The following is a 23,409-nucleotide window of genomic DNA, read 5'->3' on the forward strand; positions in this document are numbered from 1 at the left end:
GGCACCGGAGCAAATGCTGCTTGTGCAGACTCCCGGCACACAGCAACCGCGACCGCAATCATCCTCCATGCGCAAATTTGAAGGCCTGGCCGGCAAATCTGCTGCTGGACAGCCCTGCGCCGCATGGCAAATGCCTGGTGTTTAACACCACGCAATGCAAATACATTGCCATCACACGTCACATATGTTCGCTCTTACACCTCTGAACCACTTGCCGAGCACTTCCACTCGAACGACACGTGTCCCTTTTCCCCCAATCAGGATCGCCGATCCTGGCAATCGGACGAAGAGCTACGCAGTCATGGCATCGGGGCGCGACGTGCGCGAGGCGCTGCGGGCGTCTCTGGGCTGGGACTTCTCCTTCGCGGCATCGGACCCTGCGGCCGCACGCTGTCTCGTGGCGCACCCGAAAGACGCCGCGCGATTGGCCGAGTGGCTCGTGCGCGAGCTGCCGGCGCTGCCGACCCCCGTTTCGCCTAAACAAAGCCCTAACACAAAGGACAATGCCCTAAATCAACAGGAAAACGCGCTTTCCGGGGACTTGGAGACGCTGCTGCAGCGAGAACTGGGCTTTGGGGGCTTTGTAGAGCTGGTGGGAGCGTCTGCGAGCAAGATCCCGCAAGAACCGGAGCAGGACGAGGCCTGCGAGCTGCAGCAGGTGCGTCGATGTAATTCGAGCAATAATTGTTTTGCAATATGTCGTCGACAATAATGGCTAAAATGGGGTTGTGGTATTGATATGGTGCGAGCAGTTGTCGACGCGCGAGGTGCTGGACAGGTTATATGACGAGATCCCTTCATATACGTGTCAAGATGTTGCCAAGATCACTCGCGGGCTCTTTGATAAGCAGGCGATACCTCGCAGCGCCCATTTGCCGACGCTGCAAGGGCTGTTCACAGCTTCAGAGTCAACTTCAACATGCACGTTTGCGGTGTTCGAGTACGACGCGCAGTCGCTACAGGACGTGTTCAAATACAATCGAGCAGTGCTGGAAGGCCACCAGGATGTGGAGGTGGCGGTCTCAGAGCCGCGGACAGACGAGAAGGAGGACGCACTCGGAGACCTCAAGAAGCGGCTCGTGCTGTTCCAGTTGCGTCGTGTGCTGGAATTCCTCCACGAGCGCGGCTTGGCCTGCGACGGCTTTTCTCCTCGTGATCTGCACCTAACCGACACGTTGTGGCTGCATCTTTCAGCGTTGCCTCGGGTGCTCGAAGCATGTGCTGCCACCCGCGTGTCGAAGGAAGAGGATGCAAATGCTAGTGTGGCAGTGCCTCGTGACGTGGAGTCGAGATCTTCGAAGTCGATCACAGAGCGATGGTGTACTGGCGATATCAGCAACTTTGAGTATTTGATGACCATCAACTCCGCGGCTGGACGGCGCATGGAGGACGGCGCGTTTCACCCGTTCCTGCCTTGGGTTACTGACTTTACGGCAGGCCCGCATGGCGGCTGGCGGGACCTGGGCAAAAGCAAATTCCGTTTGACAAAGGGGGACGCCCAGCTTGACCGCACCTTTGCCAGCAGTGCCGTACCGCACCACGTTACTGAGAGCTTGTCGGAGATCACGTACTACATTTATTTGGCAAGGCGCACTCCAATGGCGTTGCTTCGCCGCGTCGTGCGAGGCAATTTTCAGGCACGCGAGTATCCATCCACACTGGAACGTATGTTCCAGTGGACACCTGACGAGTGCATTCCAGAGTTTTACACTGATCCTGCGGTCTTCAAGTCGCTACACGTTAGTGATATGGACGATCTGCAGTTCCCGCAGTGGCAGCAAGAGGAAGGTGGAGATTGGACCAATGCCGCAGAGTTTGTACGATGCCATCGCGCGATGCTTGAAAGTGATGAGGTGTCGACACAGCTGCACAAGTGGATTAACTTGAATTTTGGTGTCGCTCTCAGTGGCGAAGCCGCTATTCGTGAGAAGAACGTCCCCCTCGTCGTGCATGCAGCTGGTAAGAGCCCTGGATTCGTGCAGCTCTTCGACGTTGCACATCCAAGGCGTCATCAACAGATTGAAGCCAGTAAATCGGCGGTCAGGATGGAAGCAGAGGCATCGCGATCCGTTCTGCGCCCACAGGGCACGGCGAAGGAAGTAAACGCAATGCTATCGCGGGCGATGCAGGTCGTGGCAGATGCGCAAAAAGAGCTGCCACCATTGGCATTGAACGGGGGTAACAGCTTGGGTGGCATGAACGTGCTAGGCGGGGGAGGGCGAGGTGCACAAGAAGTGGAAGTATCGCGCTTCGGTTTACTGCATAGTCAAAGTGTTGTAGAAGCTGGAACGGGCTTCAGCGGAGCAGGGGCTAACGCTGTGAACATTTCGGCGGCTTCACCCAACGAGGGCACACGTAGTCAAGTCATCATGCGTAACCTAAAACAACGCCGACGGGGTGGCAACAAGCCTCGAGCACGGTCGCACGCAAATGTACCTGGAGCGGAGCCGCTTGTCTCTCCTCCGGCATTTCTTTCGGGCGGTGGGCGCGAAGCTGTATCACCCCCAGCGCCGTCGCCTGGTTCAGGATCGAGTGGGTTGGGCACGTCAAGGTTGGGGAACCTTTTCCATTCGGATTCTTCCTACCCGAGCAACGGCAGCAGCAACACCAACAGCATAGTTGGCGGTGGCAAGCCTTCGGGCGGCGGGTTCCCTATCGGATCAGATGCGTCCGCTAGTCCCCCGAACTCCATGGGGCCATTTACGAACTCCACTAACCCAAACAGTCGAAGCTTCACGGGAAACACCGGAACTACAGAGCACCTACGTGTTCTCACCATATCTACTCCTCAGGGTTATGTCAATGGGGGGCTTGGTGGGTCAGCGGGGGAGCGTGGAGAAGGTGCTACGTCCTCGCACCATGCACGTCACTCGTCACTAGGAGGCGGTAGCCCCAATACCGGATCGCATTTGCTGCGTGACTTGTGGCAGCAATTGCGCCAGCCTGAGGACGACGGGTCAACTGCGAACAATGGTGGCGTGGTTAGTGGACATGGACACGGACACGGGCATGGACATCGTCGGAGTGCTAGCACAGGCCACGACCTCATGCTGTCGCTTGGTGGAACACCAGGAGATATGCAGCTCTCGGACCTAGACGCTGTGAATGACACCGGTGCTGGTATCGACCCTTGTGCACCGCTGGATGACGTGGACCTAAAGCTTCTTCAGCTTGGGCTCCCAATCGTTCTTCCTGGGGGTGGGAAGGAGCATAAAGTAGACTCTGAAGCCCAGACACAATCGACGCTTGAAGCCGGAACATCAAGTCTCAGTGAGCTGCATTTTGCTGATGAAATGGTGGACCCGGTTTATCGGATTCCTGACGAACTTTTGGGGCCTACTGCGCAACTGTTGACCCCATTTGAGCGCGCTCAAGCTGCCGATGTGTTCTCAATGGGCTGCATTGCGGCAGAGCTGTACACGCAGACACCGGTCTTCTCACGACGTTCTCTAAAAGACTACCTCACTGCGTACTCTGGACATCAAAAACGAAGCAGCCCTAGGCAGTCAACCAAGAAAGAAGAAGGTGGCTGGATTTCAAGCATACTGGCTGCTCAGTGCAACCCTCCACCAAACCAACCGGAGCTTTCATGGAACCACACTGTGGCTGAACGACTAGCTGGGCTACCACTCAATTTGAAACAAGGTGTGTTGGACATGTTGCACCCAGACCCACAAGAGCGGCTGCTTCTCGCCTCCCGTATTGAGGGCTTAGAATCTGTTGCAGTGCTACGAAGCTCAGTCCTGGAGAATGAGTCTTGTGTGTTATCGACGGTGCCGCAGGGTGCGTTTCACGCGGCGCCGTCTGCGTTGTTTCCGAAGGACTTAGGCGTTGTGTACAAATTTCTGACGAAGCTGCACAGTGCCCCAGAGCGCGATTGGCAAGCACGGTTTACTGTTGCCAGGCAATTACTGTCGTCTCTATCGAGTTTGTCGGAGATCCTGTTCCGCGTGGCGATGCCCGAGCTCATGCGATTTTTCCGAGCGAATTCGCATACTGAGACTATTCGTGCAGAGCGTGTGGCTGCAGCTGTAGTTTTCCTGCTTCCTGAAATGGCGCGGCAGCTTGGTCGAGAACGAGCTCGGGCCGAGTTACTTCCTGATGTAGTGCGTGTCTACGAGAGTAGTGAGCTGGGACGCTCACTACCCCTCAGGTGCTGCTTGGGGGCTCCAAGCGTATTGCTTTCCTTGCTGCGTGCGTTTGGAGCGGCTGCAGTGCTCGATAGTTTTATTCCAGTGGTACTCGAATGGCTTGTGCCACCTACCGCGGCGGATTCCAATGCAGAGCTGAGGTCATCGCTGACACCGCATTCTGTTCGTTCACTGCCGTTGCCGCCATTTGCTTCCGAATCTGCAGCGCTCACTGCTGTGACCTTCGGTGAGTTATCGTCCCCAGCAATGCTAGGCTCGTCCCTGACGGCCAAGTACTTGCTACCAACTTTGTTGACCCAGCTAGGACGCGTTAAAAGTCGGTGGACTCATCTCGCGGAAGCCAAAACGCTTCGACGCACCGACAAAAAGGCCAGCTTGGCGCCTGTTATCCTCGCGGACGGCGCGCTGTCCGAAACGGCCGAGTTCCATTTGACGTTCCTGTCGAAGTCGAAGTTGTACGAATCACACCACGTTGCTGATGCTATACTTCAAGTGTGCCGAGAGCTGGGCGAGTTCCCCGTGGCGAATATGCTGCTTCCACGCCTTTTTGAGGTACTTCCGCGACTTGTGTCTCTGTCCGAGAAGATCGGATCTGTCCGCATTGAGGGAGTTCCGGTACGTGCGTCTCGCCATTGTGTTGCTGAGATCTTGTGGGGCTAAGTTTTCTTGCTGTGTTTTGGCTACGCATCATCTGTAGGAGGAGCTTGGACGCGAGATCTACGTGTTGCTGCGCATTCTGAGGCACGTAGTTCGTACACTGAACGATACGGCGTCTTTGCAAGATGTCTTGTCCCGACGTGCACGTAGCAACTTGATGGAGCTGCTAGCACAAGCTGCCCCACCCTTCCTACACCCTCGCGTGGCGACTGCGGTTATTGCTGCCGCTACAGCGGGCTCACAGCCATCTGCGTCAATGCGCGCAACGTCCAGTGGAGTCACGACTAGCTCAGCAAAGAAGAAGGTGCTACGCAGTCTGAACTTTATGAAGGACGCAGACCACCGCAATCTTCGAGCTTTCACAGTTGTGGGTCTCTCGCGAACTATTGTGGCTGTGTGCCAGAAGCTCGGCGCAGAAGCTACGGTGGCAGACGTGACCGTTGTAAACGGCATAAACCGCTTTCTCAAACGCTGCAGCGATGTGTATGCCGAGTTAGAGGTCTCGAACTTTCAATGGGACCTTGCCAGCGAATTGGTGAGCGAGCTGTGCGTGCCGCTACGCACATTGCTTGGCAAAGAGCTGTTTAACCGCAACTTTTCCATCGTAGCAAACAGCTCGGTCCTTCAGCTACTGTTGTTGCCGATAAGCAGTACGGCTGGCGTCGATGGCAGTGGCGTCGGAGCGTTCAACAGCCGTGCGGCTAGCAATGATCAGCGGAACCTCAGCTCTTTAGATGACCGATTGGCGCAGTCGCAAATTCAGTTGCGTCAACGGATGCCCATGCCAGAGGAAGGAGCAGGAGACGAAGAAGATGACGCAGACGATGAAGATGACGATGCAGATAACGCGTCGGCGACTTCAACTCCTGTGCCGGAAGATCCTACGACATACCCACCCGAGCTGCTGCGATTCGCATACCATGCCGTCCGCTTGCATTCCGTGCGTGCAACCAGTTTCCTCCGTGTACCGTCAACAGTTCTGATAGGCACCGGCAAGAAAGCTGCGCAATGGGAGACTGCCCTCAGCAAGGAGATGTTGTTGTTGCAAGAAGCTCGTCGTCAGCGCAAGGTGTTAAGTGCCGCATTGGCGCCAGAACGCGCTGGTGCTGACGCTATTTGGCTTCGACCTCGTGTCCGTCAACCGTTTGAAATTCGCCGCGAGGAAGGAGTGCCTCAAGCTCCCACTGGCGGCTACGAAGGTGGAGGTGGTGGAGGTTTTTTTGGAAGTTCGTGGGCTCTGAGTGCCGAAATCCGACAGTCCATTAAAGCTCACTCGAGTTCCGTGCGCTGCGTGAACGTGGATGCTGACGAAGAGCTGCTCCTGACTGGAAGTCGGCACGGATCGTGCCGGGTGTGGCGGCTTGCAGGTCATCCAGTCCAAGCTCGAGCAGCAGCTCCGACCGGTGTACCTGACAACCGCCCGATCATCGCAGTGGCCCGGGTTGGTCGGGCTGGGCCTTTATCTAGAGGCGGGAGGGCCGGGGCAGGTGATGCGGACGGAATTGCGGTGGCGGCCTCCGCGTCCGGCGTAATGCTCTGGGACTTGCGAACAAGCCAGGAGCGGATGCGTCTACCATTTTCTGCGACTAGCGAACCGGTTGTGTCGATGACTACAGCTGCTTGTGCCGCCGACGTGGCTATTGCGACTGCGCGGCGTGTAGTCTGCGTGGATGCCCGCACCGGCCCACGCGTTGTTGCCGAGTGGCACGCGGACGCTGCCGGTATTGGATCCAGCTCGGCTGCTGCGGGGTTGAACCTGGCTGCGGTGGCCTCCTACATGGACGGCACGGCGTATCTCGCAGTCGGGACTGCAAGTGGGCGTGTGGTCCTCTTAGATGCCAGGACCGGCCGCCAGGCTGCGCGTTGGCAGGCGCTAGACGCCGGAGCTCGCGTCGTTCACCTGGTTCAGATCTCCGAGTCGCAGTTGCTGGTGGTCGGCGCCGACAAAGAGGCGCGCGTGTGGCGCGTGATGCTGCGTAGCCACGGTCACCCGCAGCTTCGGATGACCATCACAGGCGTGCCGGAAGGTATCTCCGCGGCGCAGATCTCGGTCCACTCCGCCGTGGACACGACCGTGCTATACGTCGCCAACAGCGCCCGAATCCACTGCGTGCAGCTGCCGACGGAGCCTCGCGCAGTCGTGTCAGTGCAGTCCCCAGTGACCGTGCGGATGGAGTCCTGGCAGCTAACGGAGCCTGGCGGAGTCGGCAGGAACAATAGGAGTCGCGTCGTCGCCCACAGCATAGCGGTACTGTCGATGCGTCAACTTGTGTTGCTGGGCACGGAGGATGGCTGCTTGAAGTGCATCATCTAGAGAGCGATTAAAATTCTACGTACAAATGTAAAAGGTGAATTCAACTTGTGAGTTAACAAATGCAGCGATGGACAAGAAGAACCAAAATAAAGAGTTTTCATTTCGCTCTAACCCCCTCCATCACGGCTGGAGAAGGCTGTCAAGTAAAAGTACAGCGCTGAGCTCGACTCGGCTTCCTATCCTGCATCGTCATGAAGGCTGCAGAGAGGTGCCGCGCCTGTCGAGACTTAGTTGTTAAGGCCCTTGGCCTCGTTGATGACGTTCTTGTGCATCGTGGCGATTTTGCGGCGGTGCGACTGCCACTCGGCGCCGGTGTCCTCCTTGTAGCGGAAAATGTCCTGGCGGTTCTGCTTGTTCCAGTTCACGTCCGGGTGGCCGGCCAGGTAGCGCACGCACTGGGCAGTGCACAGCGCGGAGGCGGCGACGCAGGTCACGAGCACGGGCCACGTGCCCTTGTCACCGAGCCATCTCTTGGCAGCACTCTGAGCAACACGGCCAGACATCTTGGAGGTAGGTCTTGGAGGAGAGGAGACTGGGTGGGGCTTGCGACGCAAATTGCAGAATGAAATGGGCCAACCGAGGTGACGGCAAGCGGTTGCAAGCGAGAGCTGCTGACGTCAGCGTTTGTACCTCTGATACCCTGCAGTAATGAATGTTCAGACTAGAGAAGATCAAGATTAACAAACCTGTGAAATGGAATATAATGCGTACAACTAATAGTCATGCATGAGTGGCTGGAAGCCACCTCCCCCTCCTCTCCTGTCGTCCGCAGAATTCGGTCCAGTCCCTTGAAACGCAAGGGCCTGTATTGAGGTGCAGTGTGAGGCCCAGGACGCAACGGCGTCGTCCCGATAGAGTTAAAATAGCGATCTCGAGGCGCGGAGGTGACAACGCGGGGCTCACTTGAGGCGCTTGCTTCAGCTTTGCGCATCAGGCGGTGGGACGACTTGACGTAACGGCCGCTCTCTTGGGGTTCGTATGTGGTTTAACTGTCGGGTGGCAAAGATACGAGGGCTGAAGTAAAACTTTTGGCAAAGGGAACCATACAAATGCCAAGTGCAATCTTGGCCGTGCGCGTGTCTGTAGCGTTTAACGGATCAAAGCTCGGGCAAATGGGAAGTTTGGGAAGGCAAAGCGCGGTGCAAAGAGATTCATGCAGGTGTTACGACTGCAGTTTTCAGTCGTGGTGGGGTCTATTTTGATGGCTCGGCGACAGCGGAAGTTTCAATCGACGCGACTTGGTCGGGTTTCTTCTTGTGCACGGGCTCGCCGGTCTGCTCCTCTTCGTAGGCGTCGTGGTTCATGAAGAGCAGCGGGATCATGCCGATCAGACAGCCGGCCGTGATGCCGCCCGCGGACGCAAAGAAATTGCACCAGTGCGTGACGGACATGTTGGCCTGTGCCTTCGAGAGCATCGGGTCTGGGATGCCGAGGCGCCGAGCCATGGACTCGACGACGCCACCCAGACTCAGCCCCACGACGTCGGCCACGGTATTGCCCAGCGCGGCGGCGCACAGCATGGACATGGCGTAGGACGAGTGGAAGTGCGTCTCGATGGCGTCGCCCGCGATCAACAGGATCAGGTTGTCTACGAGCCCGAAGCCCACGAACGGAATGGCCGAGCTGATCATTACCAGCCTTAGCTGGCGAGAGGTAGGCGGAGCTAGCGCTCGAGACGATAGCGACGCCGCTGGGTTGCTGCTGGCCACCGGACGAAGACGGAAGCGAGACGTGAGCAGCCCACGCAGCTGGTCGTAGCTGAGCAGGCCGTCACGGTCCGTGTCGGCCGTCTTGAGCACTTTCTCGAGCTCGTTCGTGTAGTTGCTCGCCACGCGCGTGATCACGTTGTACCGCTGCGCCTTCGACAGCGACTGGAATCGCTCCACCAGCGCATCGACGGTGCTATTTGGCTTCGGCTTGCTGCGCACAGTTGCTTTCGGCGTGGACGCCTTGGGCTTGACAGGCTGATGCATCTGGGCTATAGCCGACGCCCCCCAGAGCATTGTAGTGGCCGATCGTCCAGGTGGCGCTTTGGTGCGACAGATACCTGCGATCGCGGCATTGGAGCGCTTGCGGGTCTTGGGGCTCGCGCATATATTTCGAAAGCGCCTCATAGTGTTCGTAGCGGGCAGGTGAGGGGGGTACAGCGATACAGGTCAGCTGCACGCAGGAAGTGCCGTGTAGCGTAACGCGAAGTCGAAAATGGCGGGCCAGGCGGCATCTCAACCGAGCACCACGCGCGTGGGTGCGCAAATATAGGCAAGCTTCATAATCACGGTTGGTGGTGGTAAGACTGCGAGTTCAACCGGCAGAAATAGCTGTACACTTGAGTGCACAAGCTTGAGGTCGTCCTCAAAACTTGAGGTAAAATATATCTGACCGAAAATTACTTGAAAAAATACACTCGTAATATCGACATCATGCGCTACAGGTGAGCTTCGCTTGCTTCACTCTGTGGATCCACCACCTTAACGCAGTGCTTATCCTGTCCTCTAGCGCAGTTGCCGGATCCCTCGCCGCGCTGGCGGGTTTACTGGGCAAACTCGGCGCCGATGGGGACTCGAACGCGTTGCAGTACATGGATACGCAGTGTCAATCCTCCAGCTTGTCCGGGTCCTGCACTCTGGTGTCGTCCGTGGTGCGCGCGCTCTGCCTCGTGCTCATGCTCAGCGCCAACGGCCTCATGCTCAACTTCTTCGTCAAGGGGCTGCACGAGACGGACTCGCTCACGGCCACCGTCACCAGCGCCGCCGTGAACTTTATGCTGTCCGCTGCTGGCGGTCTCTTCTTCTTCCAGGAGCATCTGCCCACGCGGTGGTTCTTCGGAGCTACCGTTATCCTGGTCGGGATGGCGTTCCTCCTGCATGGCGATGCTGCAGTGCAAGCAGAAGACGATCAGAAGACCAAGAAGGAGTAGAACTATACATTGTGCAAAAGCTGGTTACGGGTCTATCTTACTTGATAACTAACTACCTCTTCAATCTTCCAAGTCGTCGGTGATTCCATTGCTACCGCACACGTTGATAGCTGCTGGCCAATGACTCAGTTGTGCTAGCTCCAGCCACGGGTGGGAAGGATACCCGGCCTCGCTGAACCAGTCGGTGAACTCGCGTAGCGACACCTCTTTCATCAGGTCCAATTCGTTCTTGTCATCATCAACCGACTCGAAGGACTGGAGAACGGCGTCCGCGCCCAGCTCGGCTGAGTACCGCGCCACCTCGGCACTGAGCGAGCTACTCATGCCGTAGAACGCCATCAGGAAGCACATGAGACTGGACTTGATGGTCTCCAGCCGCACCGTCGGGCCATCGGTTTCCTCCTCATTGCCTTCGCCCTCGCCCTTCAGAGCGCTCTCTCGGTCGTCGTCAGAAATGAGCGCTGCGCAGCACTTGAGCTTCTCCAACATGGAGCCTTCGCAGACAATCAGAAGGCCACAAATCGCCGCACCAATGTCGATCGGGTCTTCCGACTCGTCGTCTTCGTCGCCGTCCGTTGTGATCTGCTCCTCCTCGTCGTCAGAAGAAGGCTCGCGGACAAACACACCAAATAGACGGTGCAGCATGTCTGTTCCTTCATCACTGAGGAACCCAGTCTGATCTTTAGATCCACTCGACGGGGCAAGAAGCGGCAGGGTTCCACACACTTGCTGCAGCGCACGCAGGAACGTGCTGCGCCGTGTCAACATGATGCCATTGCTGCAAGCAGTGGGGAAGTCGAGCGCCTCAAGCACAGCACCCTGCAGCTCCCATGACGTCACCGTGTGCAGTTGCGTCTGGCGCAAGAACAGCTTGAGTGTCGAGATGTCCTCGTTGAAGAATTGCAACTCGGCAGCATCCTTGGCCACAGCGAATACCATGACAGGTCCATCCGAGCTCAAACTCATAGCACCGGTTGACTCGCGAGGATCGGGCTTTGCATCTCCGTCGTTGTCGGGGAGACCGCGAACAAACGGGGTTGACACGATATCGCTCTGTCGCACTTGCCGTCGACGCGTTACCGGTTTCGCAGTTTGCTGAATCGGCTGCATCGGCTCAACAGGCAGAGGCGCTGCTGTAGACATTGGCCCACGGCTTTGTGAGCCCATTACAGGGCTAGTACGCTTGCTCTGGTAGGTGGAAGATGGACCTGCCATCGACGACTGCTCCTGGAAGTCTTGCTGTTGCTGCCATTTGCCAACGTCGAGCAGCTCCACCCACGAGATAAGCTGGTAGCCGCCTGTATTGTACCATTCACCAAACTGCTCGAAGGTCACGCGAGCGCGTGAGCGAGCGCTGCCGTAGCCCGAGACCGCGGTAGCAGCTGTTGCATTGCCACCTCCATTAGCCGTAACATCAGTCATGAGGTCACCCATTGCTTCTTCGATGAAGTCGTCAGCTTCCACGTAAATTTTCTCCAGACCGAGGCGGTAAGTTCCATCACTCAGAGCCATTAGTGCCAGCAAAAACGAACGCAGATAGATGAACAGCACCGAATGCGGAAGTGCATTCAGCTCAGCCATCGATAGGGGTTGCGTCTGGCGATTCATCCCGCCTCGCATACTCTGGGAAGTCGATCCGAAACCACGAGAACTGGGGAAACCAAATCCACCAGCGCCGCTCATCGAGAAGTGATTGCTTTGAGCACCACCGAGTCCGAATCCAAATCCACCGGTAGCCGTTCCGAATCCACCAGATAGACCCACCGCAGTGCTAGGAGGAGGTGGCGCGTAGCTTGCAAGTGTTTTGTGCCGCTGCTGCCGCATCTTGGTGATGAAGTCAAACGCTAGTGAGAGCTTCTGGCTTTTAGAGCCTCTACCTAGAATACTGAGGCCGCAAGCGAGCTCTAGCGCGTTCACACGACCGCAACGTTTGCGATCGAATACGTTAAACAGCCTGGAAAGCAGCTTGGACGAAGTCTGTTGAGCCTTCTCCGACATGCCATCTTTCGCTACCAGACTACGCACGCATTCGTAAAAGTTGGCACGAGTGAGAACCAGGTATGCCCCTTCATCTTCTTCCACAGCTGCGTAAGAGTACATCTGACCCCGGCGGCTCTGGGTCCCAACTGCCTTGGACATCTTAAGTGCCTCCTCTGCTGATGGGGTAGCATACGCCAGCAGTGCATCATACACTTTGCTTACACTCAAGTCGCCAAGCTTCGTCGAACGCAGCATAAACAGATACGTCGAGATATCACTTTCCGTGAAGTGCAAAATACTGCCTTCTTCCAGCATATCGAACGCGTAGATGAGAGGCTTCTCCCGCTTACTAGCCTCGAAAGCTTCCTTGGCTGGCCACTTGGACAGGTCCAGCAGCTCCAGCCAAGGGCAGTCCATGTACCCTCCTGCTGCATACCACGCAGCAAATTCTGCGAGACTAATGGAATCGGGCCGTTTACACGTGACCTCACAGAAAAGCTTGGATACAACAGCACCAGCTGCACGCTCCGCGATGGAGTTTGTGCTCCACGAACTCACAGAGCTTGTGTCATTTGAGTTGCCCCTTGTAGCATTGTAGCTCGAGAAAGCGAACAGCACCACCAGGATAGACTTCAGCATCTCAAAGAGACGGCGTCGGGATACGTGGCCGTCTCCGTGCGAGGCAAAGAGCTTGAAGAGCACACCAAGCTTCGCACTTTTAGTCGTTCCGCAGAATACACACATGCCAGCGACCAACTGCAACATCTCCACGGATATAGTGTTGATACCCACACCACTAGCAAATCTGGCGTTCTGGTCCTCGCCATCCTCGACGCTACCATCCTCAGTCACCTCGCCGCTCTGCAGGACGCTTTCACTTTCGAAAAGTGTGAAAATGCGCAGCAAGTGGAACGACAAAAACTCCTGGTCCTCGTTCGACAATTCGTCGCGCGGCACCAGGTCGCGCATGGCGCGTAAATACCCCGGCTTGGTGAGCGAGCGATTATGAGCATGCTTCTTCAGCAAGTGTACAAGCTCACCGCATGTCATGCGACTGAAGTTCATGCGTTCCGAAATTGTGTACACAATAGCGACGTCTTTTAGCCGAATGCGGAGCGTCGTGTTGTCATAGCTCGTCAGCTTGAATTGTAGAGCCACTGAGGAAAGATCTTTTGTTGCTGCCCTTGAGGCAGTAGGAGACGTAATAAGATGAGAAATGCCGCTGACAGCATCCATGCCTGCTTCCACAGCGTCGCGGTCTGCCGTTCGGAAAGCCGTAGTGTCTAATAACGTCATGTCAGACTGAGGGAAGTTGGCCCGCATAGATTCCTGTACACGATGTGTGCTCTCATTAGACGACACCGTGTCATTAGACGACCCGGAACCTGTGTCCTCGGAGCCCATTTGCGTGGCATTTTCAAGTGCATGCTGCTGGCGACTCATGTATCGAAGAATCGCGTCGGATACCGAGCGACTCACTTCCGGCCATTTCTTTGTGTCCAAGAGTTCAATCCAAGCAATGATCGTATATCCGTGCTGCGAGTACCAAACAGCAAACTCTTCAAACGACACGACGCCTCCACGAATAAAGGCACTGCCAGCGCCAGCACCTGCCGCACTTGTTGCTGCACCAACAAGATGAAGGTTGCTTTCTTCAGGAAACGATCCGCGGTGTTCATAGCGCCCCTGGCCTCGGTGGTGGCGCGAGGTGCTTCTAAATGAGGCTGTATCGGCTGACATAGGCATGTCCAAACTGTGTCGTTGGCTTCCTTCTTGCATGGAACTCACGGACTGTCTGGTGCTGAACGTTTTGTCAGTGTCCTTGAAAATGCAATCTGCAATTTCGATCGCGGTGGTGTCCGCCACACTAGCAATAGCTTCTGCGGATAAATCAGATCCATTTCCCAAAGCTAGCAGCATTGTCAAGAAAGACCGCAGGTACTTCCACATCTCCCGGCGGGTAAGACATCCATCACCGTCAGCATCGAACAAACGGTAGGCGAAGGCGAGTTTTTCGCTTTTAGATCCCGCACAGAAGATGGTAAACGCCGACACAAACTCAACCAGATCGATCTTGCCTGTGCCGCCACGATTAAAGGCAAAGAATAGCCGACTGAGGGTATCCGCCACCATTTTCGGATCCTTGCCACGTCCAACGCTACGAGGAGGGACGCGTGTGTTAGTGTTCGCACCAAACGCAGCCGCGACGCTAGGAGCTACGTTAACCGGGAGTAGCTTCCCCACGCATTTGTCAAATGTGCTCTTCTCGATGCACGACGAAGCCGGATCCACCATAAACGGCTCAAATACATCGTACACTCGGTACAGCTGAACCTGGCTGAGCTTTATGACTCGCTGCAGTTCAAAGTACTGAATCAAGTCGCCATTGTCGAAGCTTAGGCTTGTCAGTGGCAACTCTGTGATTGCATCGTCGTCAGCGTCGAACGGAAGGTCGAACTCTAGTACAATCTCATTTTTCAAACATATAGCAGGCAGTGTTGCAGGGATGCTGCTGTTGTAGGACCGCACTGCTGTAGAAGATGACTCAAACGATGTTGACGCAGGGGAAGGGTGACCTCTATCCAGTGCCAAGCCTGGCTCCTCATCGTCTTCATCATCCTCTTCATCGATAACATCCGCAAACGTAAAATATGGTTTCTTGGCGCCTGGAATTCCGTCCGGAGGGTCTACGGCGTCAATGTCCACCTGAATGTTGTTGGCCGTATAGTAGTTGTTGCTTGCCACGATCGGGTCTACTGACCGAGTGTCAAGACTCTCCAAATCAAAAGAAGGTGATACAAATACCCACTTGCGAAGGTCTAGCAGCTCTAGCCAGCTCATGCCTTTAAAGCCTCCGCCATTATACCACAATCCAAAGTCTTCAAACGTATAAAGACCCAGGCGCATGTCTGAGTTCGCGCGCGCGCGGTCCCCGTCAATTTCATCCACGTAACTTTCATTGTCTTCACTTTGCACATTGCTTTTCTCCTCGTTGTCCTCGTCGCCACCTTCTTCTTCTTCATCATCGTCATCATCCTCTTCTTCAAAAGGAAGACCCTCCATGATGGCTTCTAAAATCTCCTCCTCTCCTTTGTCCACAAGCTCGGCCAATGAACCGAATCGATGTAAAACAACTTCAGTTGGAGGTGACAAATGAAGCAGCGTGATAAGAACAGACCGCAAGAACCGCCAAAGCTGCTGACGGTTCAAGTAGCCTTTGCAATCACCATCGAAGTAATGGAAAGCAGACGCGAGTTTGTCACTCTTTGAGCCCCACGACATGAGACTGAAACCAGCGGCGATCTCGAACGCGTCCACTGTGGGGCAGTTTTCCGGCAGGAACGATCGGAAAATCGCAAGCATGCTCTCCAAAAACGTGTTATTCTCCATCAAGTGCGGTTTGTCCGTCATGCTGAGCAGCTCCTCGATCGCTTCCAGAAACGTTTCTTCTTCCAGTAGCCCGTCACCTGTGTGCTGCACGAACGTTTCGTACATTGCCTGGGGATTCACACGCGTGAATGCAGATTGAACCAATAGGTCGTACAAATCGATCGCTTGCTGCTCGCCAATTGTCAGCACGCCGCCATCCACACTGGAGAATCGGAAGCTCAACTCGGCGGTCGCATCGTCCTCATATTCTCCATCGTCTTCTGCTTCGTTCGTCGTGGGTGGCTCCTCCGGCAGCCCCCACTTGGTAGGCGACCCCTGTGGAGTCGATGGCGTCAACTTCTTGGAGCCGGGCCACTTCTTCTGGTCCAGTAGCTTGACCCACGGGGCAGCTTTACTCGAACTGCTATTGGTCTCTATCCATGGCCAAATGTGCTCTTCGAACGCGGCAAAGTCGTCCTTCGCCAACGAATTGGCCGCGAACATGCGCGCCACCGTCTCGTCCACGCACGTCGTGACAATGGACGCTGTGGACTGTAGCTGATCTGGTGTCGCTGTCTCCAGATCAAACACAGCCGACACTGACAGCAGTAAACAGCCCAAAGCTGTGCGTACAATGGACAGCGTAATCGGGTTACCCCCATCGACTCCGCAGCCGCAGAGACTGAACTGGATCGCGATCTCCACTTTGCGCTTCACGTCCCCAGGCAGCAGCACGAGGCAGCCAGTGGCCAATTGGTAAATATCCGTGCGGTTTGTGGCCTCAAAGGAACGGAAGATGCGCTCCAGCGTCTCCTCCATGGGCTTGAACGTCTCCCCAGTGCGCAGCTCCGGCAGAGCGCGCACGAGCGCCACCAACTCGTCGGCTTCGAGCCGTGACGCGCTGTCCATGGCCGCGCGCGCGTCAACGGCGGTCACGAGCGTTTCGAGGCTGCATGTGGCCAGTTTGGACGCCACCAGCGCGTTGCGCACGGTCCACACGCGCTTGGACTGCAGCGCCAGCGAGCAACTGGGCGTGACGAAGGGCAGCGCCACGAGGGTGTCGGCGCTGGCGGCTGTGGGGGACGACGGCAGCGACGGGGCGTCCTCCGTGCTCATGTTGCTCTGCAATGGGATGTCGATGACGGGCAGCTCGCGTTTGGGGCTCTTAGGCCGATTGGGCTCGGCCATTGCGCAGCTAGAGGGGGATTTACACAATGACACAAGGAGGGTAGGTAGTTAGGCGCACCTGCGCTGGGTTTCCTCCCACGTCGGGTGCGGCTTCTTCCTTTGACTCTCTGGCTCGCTCTCTACCGCGCTCCGCTCGTGCGTGTTGCCGATGTAACCAACCCGGAATGATCTTTTTTCGGCTCGAAGAGGCGTAGTCGTATCGGTTTGAGAGGGGTTTGGTGTATCCATGTCGGATAGTACCAAGGGGACCATGGCCAGCCGGCGACATGCGCTGATCTTGGCCGTCTGCACCATCGCCATCTGCCCACTGACGCGCGCGCAGCTGGGAGTGCCTACAGGGAACCTCTGCGCGTCGCTGAACAATTGCAACGGGCACGGACGCTGCGACGCACTCACCAAGACCTGCGAGTGCTACCAGGGCTACGGGGCCTCCTCGGACATCACCGACTACCGCTCGCCCGACTGCTCGCTGCGTGCGTGAACTGCTTTGCATTCGACCGCTGCATTGCGCTGACCCAATGGTAAACTGTTGCAATGTTGTGGTGCAGGAACATGCCCCGCAGGCCCGGCATGGGGAGGCATCCCGACGAGCCCAACGGCGTCTCATATCAAGATCGAGTGTTCCGGTGCGGGAGTCTGCGATCGATCTAGTGGTACATGCATATGCTACTACGGATACGAAGGATCAGCCTGCCAGAGGAGTACGTTCAGCTGGAAGATATCGGTAGAGTGCGGGTGGTAATTGAGGCTGCGTTTTCATGCAGGTGGTTGCCCGAATAGCTGCTCCGGCCATGGGCAGTGCATCAGCATGCGCGATATGGCGGCGGAGCCCAGTGGCTTTCCACTTTCCCCAGTGACTACCTACCAGGGCGACGTGATGGGGACGACATGGGACCAAGACCGCATCCAAGGTTGCTTGTGCGACTCGTCCTGGCCCGTCGGTCTCGGCGCTGACGAGTCGCAGCTCTCGCAGTGGTTTGGGCCCGACTGCTCTCGACGTAAGTCGGCGTGGCATGTGTCGTTTATATTTTGCTGTTGCACTCACCAAGACTGCTGCTGCTGTAGAGCACTGCCCGTCCGGTGACGACCCCATGACTTCTGTAGTCGAAACGAACTGCCAAGGAGTCGTCGCAGACGGTGGTGCCGGTACTGGCGCAGCAGACAATTTGTGTCATGTCGATTGCGCGAATCGCGGCATTTGCGACTACTCCAGCGGCGAGTGCTCGTGCTTCCCCGGGTTCTACGGGTCCAACTGCGCCAGTCTGTCTCCGCTCGTGTAGCTTGTCGTGGACAAGCTAAGTTGCTGTTGAAGTGGTGCCGGTGTCGTAGGGACCGGTTATAGCTGCTCCACCAATCAACGCCGCTCAGAATTAACCGCTGAACCGTTTCACATCGCCGTTTCCTAGCCACTCGTGGGGTTCTGAGCTTGCGGCTCCAGCGAGCTCACTACGAAAGTCACGACGTTGGAGAAAGGAGTAAGTCGCAGTTAGGTTGAAGAGATAGCTCCGCGCAGTGCTGTGTTTTGCGTTTCGTTACCGGCTTGCTTGCTCAACTATACGGTCTCGTTGCACTCTCGGTGGTGACTTGGTCTGAGCATGGCGAGCCCATATCAAGAATGGGGGTCGAGGGATCCCTTCGGATAACCTGGTGAAGAAGGGGTTTTCACGATCCTCTCCATACTACAACAATCAACTGCATTTCCATAACGTAGTTGCGCTTTGCGCTTTGCGCTTGGCATACTGTAGCTCTAAGCTAGAGCTCTTCTCGTGCAAAGTGAGGCTGCGTGTGGAGCACACACAAGGTTTGCACTCATACGATTACTGTACCAGCACGCCAATAGCCGTGGTCAGGCGAACACGCCCATGGATCGCTACATCTAGAAGTACGACCATGACGTGAAAGCGAGTCTCGCACGCGCAACTCTGGGGTGGAGCCATTAACTTTCATGCTGGCACCTCCTCCAGCTATCATGAACCAACCGACTCCACTTCCTTTACATGTAATGACGTTACGTGCGTGCACTGTTCTCGCTCGTGTCGGCTCATTTACATCTCGCCACCGAATCGGTGCGGTAGACACAATTCTCGATAGTGTAGTGACACTGGAATCTGACTGTATTCCATGCTCACTGGAGAATCGCCCCAAGTGTCCTTCATTTCTTTGATTTTGTTGTGTTTGCCGATAGCTACTTCACCACCGTGAGCTTAGGAGCGGTCGGCGTGGCGCGCAGCCGCGTACTTCTCGAAGGCCGTTTGCTGCGAAGATTGCCTGAACAACGCATACCAAGTTACCAGGTCAGCTACAGGTAAAAAAGGCGCTTCGAGCGATCAATGACTAACATACCAGAACGATGCCGCGCACATGGCGGTACCAGCAGCAACACCCGCGAGGACACCCACTCGCATGCTCTGCTTCACCATGCCGGGCACGACGCCCACGAGAGCGCCACCCACTCCGGCGTTGATCGCGTCCTCCTTCTGACGGATCGAAGCCGACAGGTACTCGCCCGTCGAGAAGATGCAGCCCACAGCAGCGAACACAAGCTGTAGCAATACACGGCACGATACAATAGTAAGTCGGTCTTAGCGTTGACTTGAGCCTAGTAAGGGGCATCACGTACCGAGCGCGTGCCCAGGTGCTTGAGTTGGTTCGAAAGCTTGGGCAGCTTGGCACCTACAAGCAGCAACAGCAATGATGAGAGATAAGCATTCTGCACCTCGGCAACAGGGAAGAGCGAGGCTACGCACCAAGCTTAGGGATGGCCCACACCGACTCGACGGAGCCAACAGCAGCGCCAAAGAAGGCGCCGGTGGCCTGTATACAGCGCAGAAGACAGCGCAACGAGTTAGATATTCATAACTAGGAGTGAGGAGGGGCAGACGTACCGTCGTGTACATGATCTTCTCGCTTCCGGCGGGTCCGTCCATTTTCCTAGCTTGGCCTTGGTGTCGTGCGGCTTTCTGAGGCTGAGGCGATACTAGGTGTTGATTGGTCAAATATGTGTCGATTCTGGGGGTTCAGTATCCGGAAACTGCCAGCTGTTCGTGCGGATGTTACAGCAGTATAAACTGTTTAGATGGTCTGTAGATGCTTCTATCTTTGTGCTTGGGGCAATACGATAGTGTGTGAAGCTCTGCTGATGCATCGTGATTGCTAGTTGAAAACTACTCCAACACCCGTGAGAAGGCCACTGGCCGGCTCCAATTTCTGTTTTATCTCCCAATTCGGGAGGAAAAATGCTAAAATGTTATCGACAACGTCGTTTTTTGTGACGAATTCATCATCCACGTAGAATACTATGCAATTTCTATAGTTAAATACAGCTCGACCGAAGGTTAATTCAGGTATTATTCCCATTGGAGATCATCACTATATTGGTCTTGACCTGGCTGATAACGTTGGATGTATGGCGGTGATGTCATTGGCAGCGACTATTGCGGTGGTGGAGGCGAATCACTCAACAAAACGACAAACATCCTTCCTTCTAGATATAATTATTTTTGCATTAGAGAAGATTTATGACTGATGAACAAGAGCGAGTGTTCGCAACTCGGTACGCTTGCTTCGACACACGATCCAACTCCTAGATCGTCCACCGAATATCGTAGACTCCTCCCACATATGACATACCATCTTCGGGAACACCCACTCGATTGTTCTACCGTTTTGCAACTACAAGGAGGGCCATGTAACCAGCGCCTGATCGTAATCGCCAACGCGGCTACTACATGACGTTCACATAGAGCCTCTATGTCCAGCCGAGGCATGCTCCAAGTTATTCATGATGTTTTTACTATCGGCAGCAACTGGATCATTGACGGAACAAAAAAATGTATATTTTTGTACATGATGGGACGGAACATGGCACCATTTGCAGCAAAGTTCTGTATCGACTTATCAGACGCACTTTGTCGTCCCAACTGTATTATAGACGATTGGATGAACAATTTGTTGTAACCGATTCTGGACTGAAGTCCAATACCGACTGCACCATGGTGCAGTCGTTCAAGTTTACCACCCTTCGAGAATTTCTCGTAGCGCTCCTGCGCCTGGCTAATCCGGTCGCGATAGCCAGCGGTGTTTTTGCTGAAGTTTTCAACAAAGGCACTCCAACTCTGACAAAGTGCCTGCCACTCGGGCACTTTGCTTCTGCGAGAAGTCTTCTTGCTCGCAAACCATCGGAGCTCCTGGAAGAGCCCGATGTAGTAGTCGCGCCTTTGGTCCGTCATCGGATCAAAGTGTAATCGCTTCGCGACGTCATCGTCAACGATGGCGTTGCACGAGTGTAGCGCGTACGGATTCGGTGGCACGGTCGCACCGAATCGGCTGCTGATCTCAAACTGAGACGGCATCCACGGCTCGCGCACTGGCTCAGTGGCGAGGCCGCAGCAACAACGGACGGAGTGGAGTCATCTCCACCCCGCGGAGTCATCTCCACCCCGCGGAGTCGCTAAGGCTCCAGCGGCAGCGAGCGGTGTTCCACTGCCGCTGCGCGAACGCTTCGAGCCTGAAACGTTCGAGTCGTCTTCGCGTGGACGACGCAGACCCACATTGGAGTCAGTGTGGCCCGGAGACAAGGTGTCCTTGTCTCCTTCGAGTTCCCCCTCCTCGACTTCGCTTCCGTAGTCGAGGGGAACTCCCTCTCCACCCGGAGAGTAGATACCCACTCCGGTTTCGATAGCAATGATCTTGCCTGTCTTGTTTCGGATGACATGTTTCTCTTGCCATCTCGAGTGGTACCCAGCAACAGAGTGGCGACTCTTTGTTGCCGCGCTTGTCGACATCGCCGTCGCGGCGATGCTAATAGCGGTTGTGGCTGAGACAGCGGCCGTCGTCGTCATTGAGGCGACGACTGCACTTGCTACTGCCGAAGCAGCCGGCGTCTTAGCTGAAGACATTGTTGGCGTGCTCATTGGGAATGAGCACGTGTTCTCCTGAAGAAAATACGGATTGACGTGTCTGGACCGGTATGTCAAATCATAACGCCCCGGCAGGACGACCCGACGGCACTGCTCTACCCCGAATCTCAGTCCCCCGACGCCCAGACCGACCCCCCCCCACCACCACCACGAGAATCACATTCCCGACACCAGATGCGGCTAGTCTGCTGCAGCAAAGCCTCCGCGGTCCATTCTGCCACCTCCGCAGGTCGTGCTACCCCGATGCACCTGCGGACGCTGCTGCCGCACACTAGCTGCCCGCGTGTCATGCGTGTTTGATCTCTGCTCATGGTTCTCGTTGGTTGCGCGCTAGGGCTTCGAGTCTGGAGGAGTGGATTCAATTCCCGTCGTGGGCTTCGTGCCTATGTTGGTTTTTTACACAGTACATATCGACACGTGCAGCCTTCACTCACTACTTTCCTGTATTGATCGCCAACATAAGACTGGCTTTACTGATATATAATTTATATGCATCGAGTACGTATCGTGCGTTATGAATGTCATCTATCAGGTGAAGCGAAGGAATGTGGGTAGCGCAGCCTTCAGAGCGAGAAGGCTAAACTGCTGACTTGACACTTCTTGACCCGCCAGTTACCACAGTCGCCCATTCAAAAATGCTGTCGCAACGGCCTCAATTCACGGCACCACGTGTCTGCTTCATCTGTTGCAACTCCCGTGTCATAAGCTTCCTTCTCATTGCAGGTAAGGGCGTCGGTTATCTGGTGTATGAATACGTGTAAATATACCTCTTATGCTGGATCTGGTTGAACTGTTTTTGTTAATGTTAGTGCGTTGGTCGTGAAAAAGTGCATCTCCCACGTGAATAACGTCATGGACAAACACTTTTCGCGGTTGCGAAGTGTGTCTCTTCCTTTTTGCCCCATATTTGTTAGGTTTAGGTGATCTGCGTCATTCCCCGCGTTCGTGCCTCTGCCACCACCGTTATTTTCGATAATACTGCTCACTCCAATAGGAATGGCGAACTCAACCAATTGCTGATTAAAACGGTGCATCACATCAGGGCACCGCCAGAGTGGATTGTGCATCGTAGTCAAAGGATATATGACCAGGAGGATGTAGAGTAAATGCCCTCAAATGTGCTAAAACCTAATGCCATACATCTATTTGCTCTGCTAGAGGTTTTAGCAGACCTCTACGTGGAGTGGGAGCGAAGGGTTAACCCTGTTGAACCCTATTTAATACCACCCGATTTACCACAACGTCCCCGATGATCATAAGGCGAGGCGGGAGTCTTGTAATTGCTACAACTAGCACCAGTCAACAATGCAAGACGAGACGTCGAGGCCTTAGACATAACCAACAAGCCCACCACAAGCTTCCTCACCAAAGACATCGCTCTGCTTTGTCTCAAAATGTGCGTGTGTAGGCGAACCCATTATGTGAGCGAATGCAACCTCAATTTATATCATCACCAGCCATTTCTGTTCTTGAACGAGCACGTCTTTTTCTCGACGGATGGTGAAGTATGGGCCGTGCCGAATCCACATGGACGGTGCGGCGTACTACAGAATCATTGAAGACCTCTTGCCGTCCAGCTTCAAGTTGAAGGCCGTCATGGTGAAGTGGTTGCACGACCACGGCGTGACGTTGGTCATCACGGGCTACAGGAGGACTGTTGGTGTGTGTAGGTCTGGTGGAATGGAAAGACTGATAGTTAGGATAATGAAAAAAACTACTTACCATTCTTGTACCGGTACAGGTTGGACACAGTTCGACCGAGTTAGATTTTTTTTGGATAGCGTGAACAACGCCTTCGTCCATATGCTTGGCACAACACAAGTCGATCAGCAGATGCCCTGAGTTTTGAGTGACTGGAAACGAAACGACGGCGCATGGCTACCATCCCTCGCCGCTCTTGACACGCCAGTTTTT

The 23,409-nt window shown here is 55.3% G+C and overlaps 7 protein-coding genes across 7 annotated transcripts; 3 read left to right on the forward strand and 4 right to left on the reverse strand.

Moving 5' to 3' along the window:
• Positions 1–301: 301 nt before the first annotated feature.
• On the forward strand, positions 302–7,122 carry KRP23_11490 (WD repeat-containing protein 81; the record flags this gene model as incomplete). The annotated part of the gene is made up of 3 exons (XM_067882040.1): positions 302–658; positions 753–4,766; positions 4,849–7,122. The coding sequence occupies 3 exons, from the start codon at positions 302–304 to the stop codon at positions 7,120–7,122; spliced, it is 6,645 nt and encodes a 2,214-aa protein (XP_067740327.1).
• A 227-nt stretch (positions 7,123–7,349) lies between these two features.
• Positions 7,350–7,625, reverse strand: KRP23_11491 (uncharacterized protein; the record flags this gene model as incomplete). The annotated part of the gene is made up of 1 exon (XM_067882041.1): positions 7,350–7,625. One exon carries the CDS (start codon positions 7,623–7,625, stop codon positions 7,350–7,352), a length of 276 nt encoding a protein of 91 aa, XP_067740328.1.
• Positions 7,626–8,315: 690 nt separating this feature from the next.
• KRP23_11492 (Transmembrane protein 65) lies at positions 8,316–9,125 on the reverse strand (the record flags this gene model as incomplete). The annotated part of the gene is made up of 1 exon (XM_067882042.1): positions 8,316–9,125. The coding sequence occupies one exon, from the start codon at positions 9,123–9,125 to the stop codon at positions 8,316–8,318; it is 810 nt and encodes a 269-aa protein (XP_067740329.1).
• Positions 9,126–9,542: 417 nt separating this feature from the next.
• On the forward strand, positions 9,543–10,039 carry KRP23_11493 (uncharacterized protein; the record flags this gene model as incomplete). Its single annotated transcript, XM_067882043.1, has 2 exons — positions 9,543–9,553; positions 9,619–10,039. The coding sequence occupies 2 exons, from the start codon at positions 9,543–9,545 to the stop codon at positions 10,037–10,039; spliced, it is 432 nt and encodes a 143-aa protein (XP_067740330.1).
• Positions 10,040–10,099: 60 nt separating this feature from the next.
• On the reverse strand, positions 10,100–16,576 carry KRP23_11494 (Guanylyl cyclase inhibitory protein; the record flags this gene model as incomplete). The annotated part of the gene is made up of 1 exon (XM_067882045.1): positions 10,100–16,576. The coding sequence occupies one exon, from the start codon at positions 16,574–16,576 to the stop codon at positions 10,100–10,102; it is 6,477 nt and encodes a 2,158-aa protein (XP_067740331.1).
• A 226-nt stretch (positions 16,577–16,802) lies between these two features.
• Positions 16,803–17,856, forward strand: KRP23_11495 (Tenascin; the record flags this gene model as incomplete). Its single annotated transcript, XM_067882046.1, has 4 exons — positions 16,803–17,049; positions 17,125–17,277; positions 17,341–17,574; positions 17,642–17,856. 4 exons carry the CDS (start codon positions 16,803–16,805, stop codon positions 17,854–17,856), a joined length of 849 nt encoding a protein of 282 aa, XP_067740332.1.
• A 924-nt stretch (positions 17,857–18,780) lies between these two features.
• KRP23_11496 (uncharacterized protein) lies at positions 18,781–19,503 on the reverse strand (the record flags this gene model as incomplete). The annotated part of the gene is made up of 5 exons (XM_067882047.1): positions 18,781–18,844; positions 18,920–19,119; positions 19,197–19,249; positions 19,324–19,390; positions 19,462–19,503. 5 exons carry the CDS (start codon positions 19,501–19,503, stop codon positions 18,781–18,783), a joined length of 426 nt encoding a protein of 141 aa, XP_067740333.1.
• Positions 19,504–23,409: the final 3,906 nt, after the last annotated feature.

This window comes from Phytophthora ramorum (genome assembly GCF_020800215.1).
Source record: "Phytophthora ramorum isolate Pr-102 chromosome Unknown Phyram_PR-102_s0012, whole genome shotgun sequence".
Taxonomy (NCBI): domain Eukaryota; phylum Oomycota; class Peronosporomycetes; order Peronosporales; family Peronosporaceae; genus Phytophthora; species Phytophthora ramorum.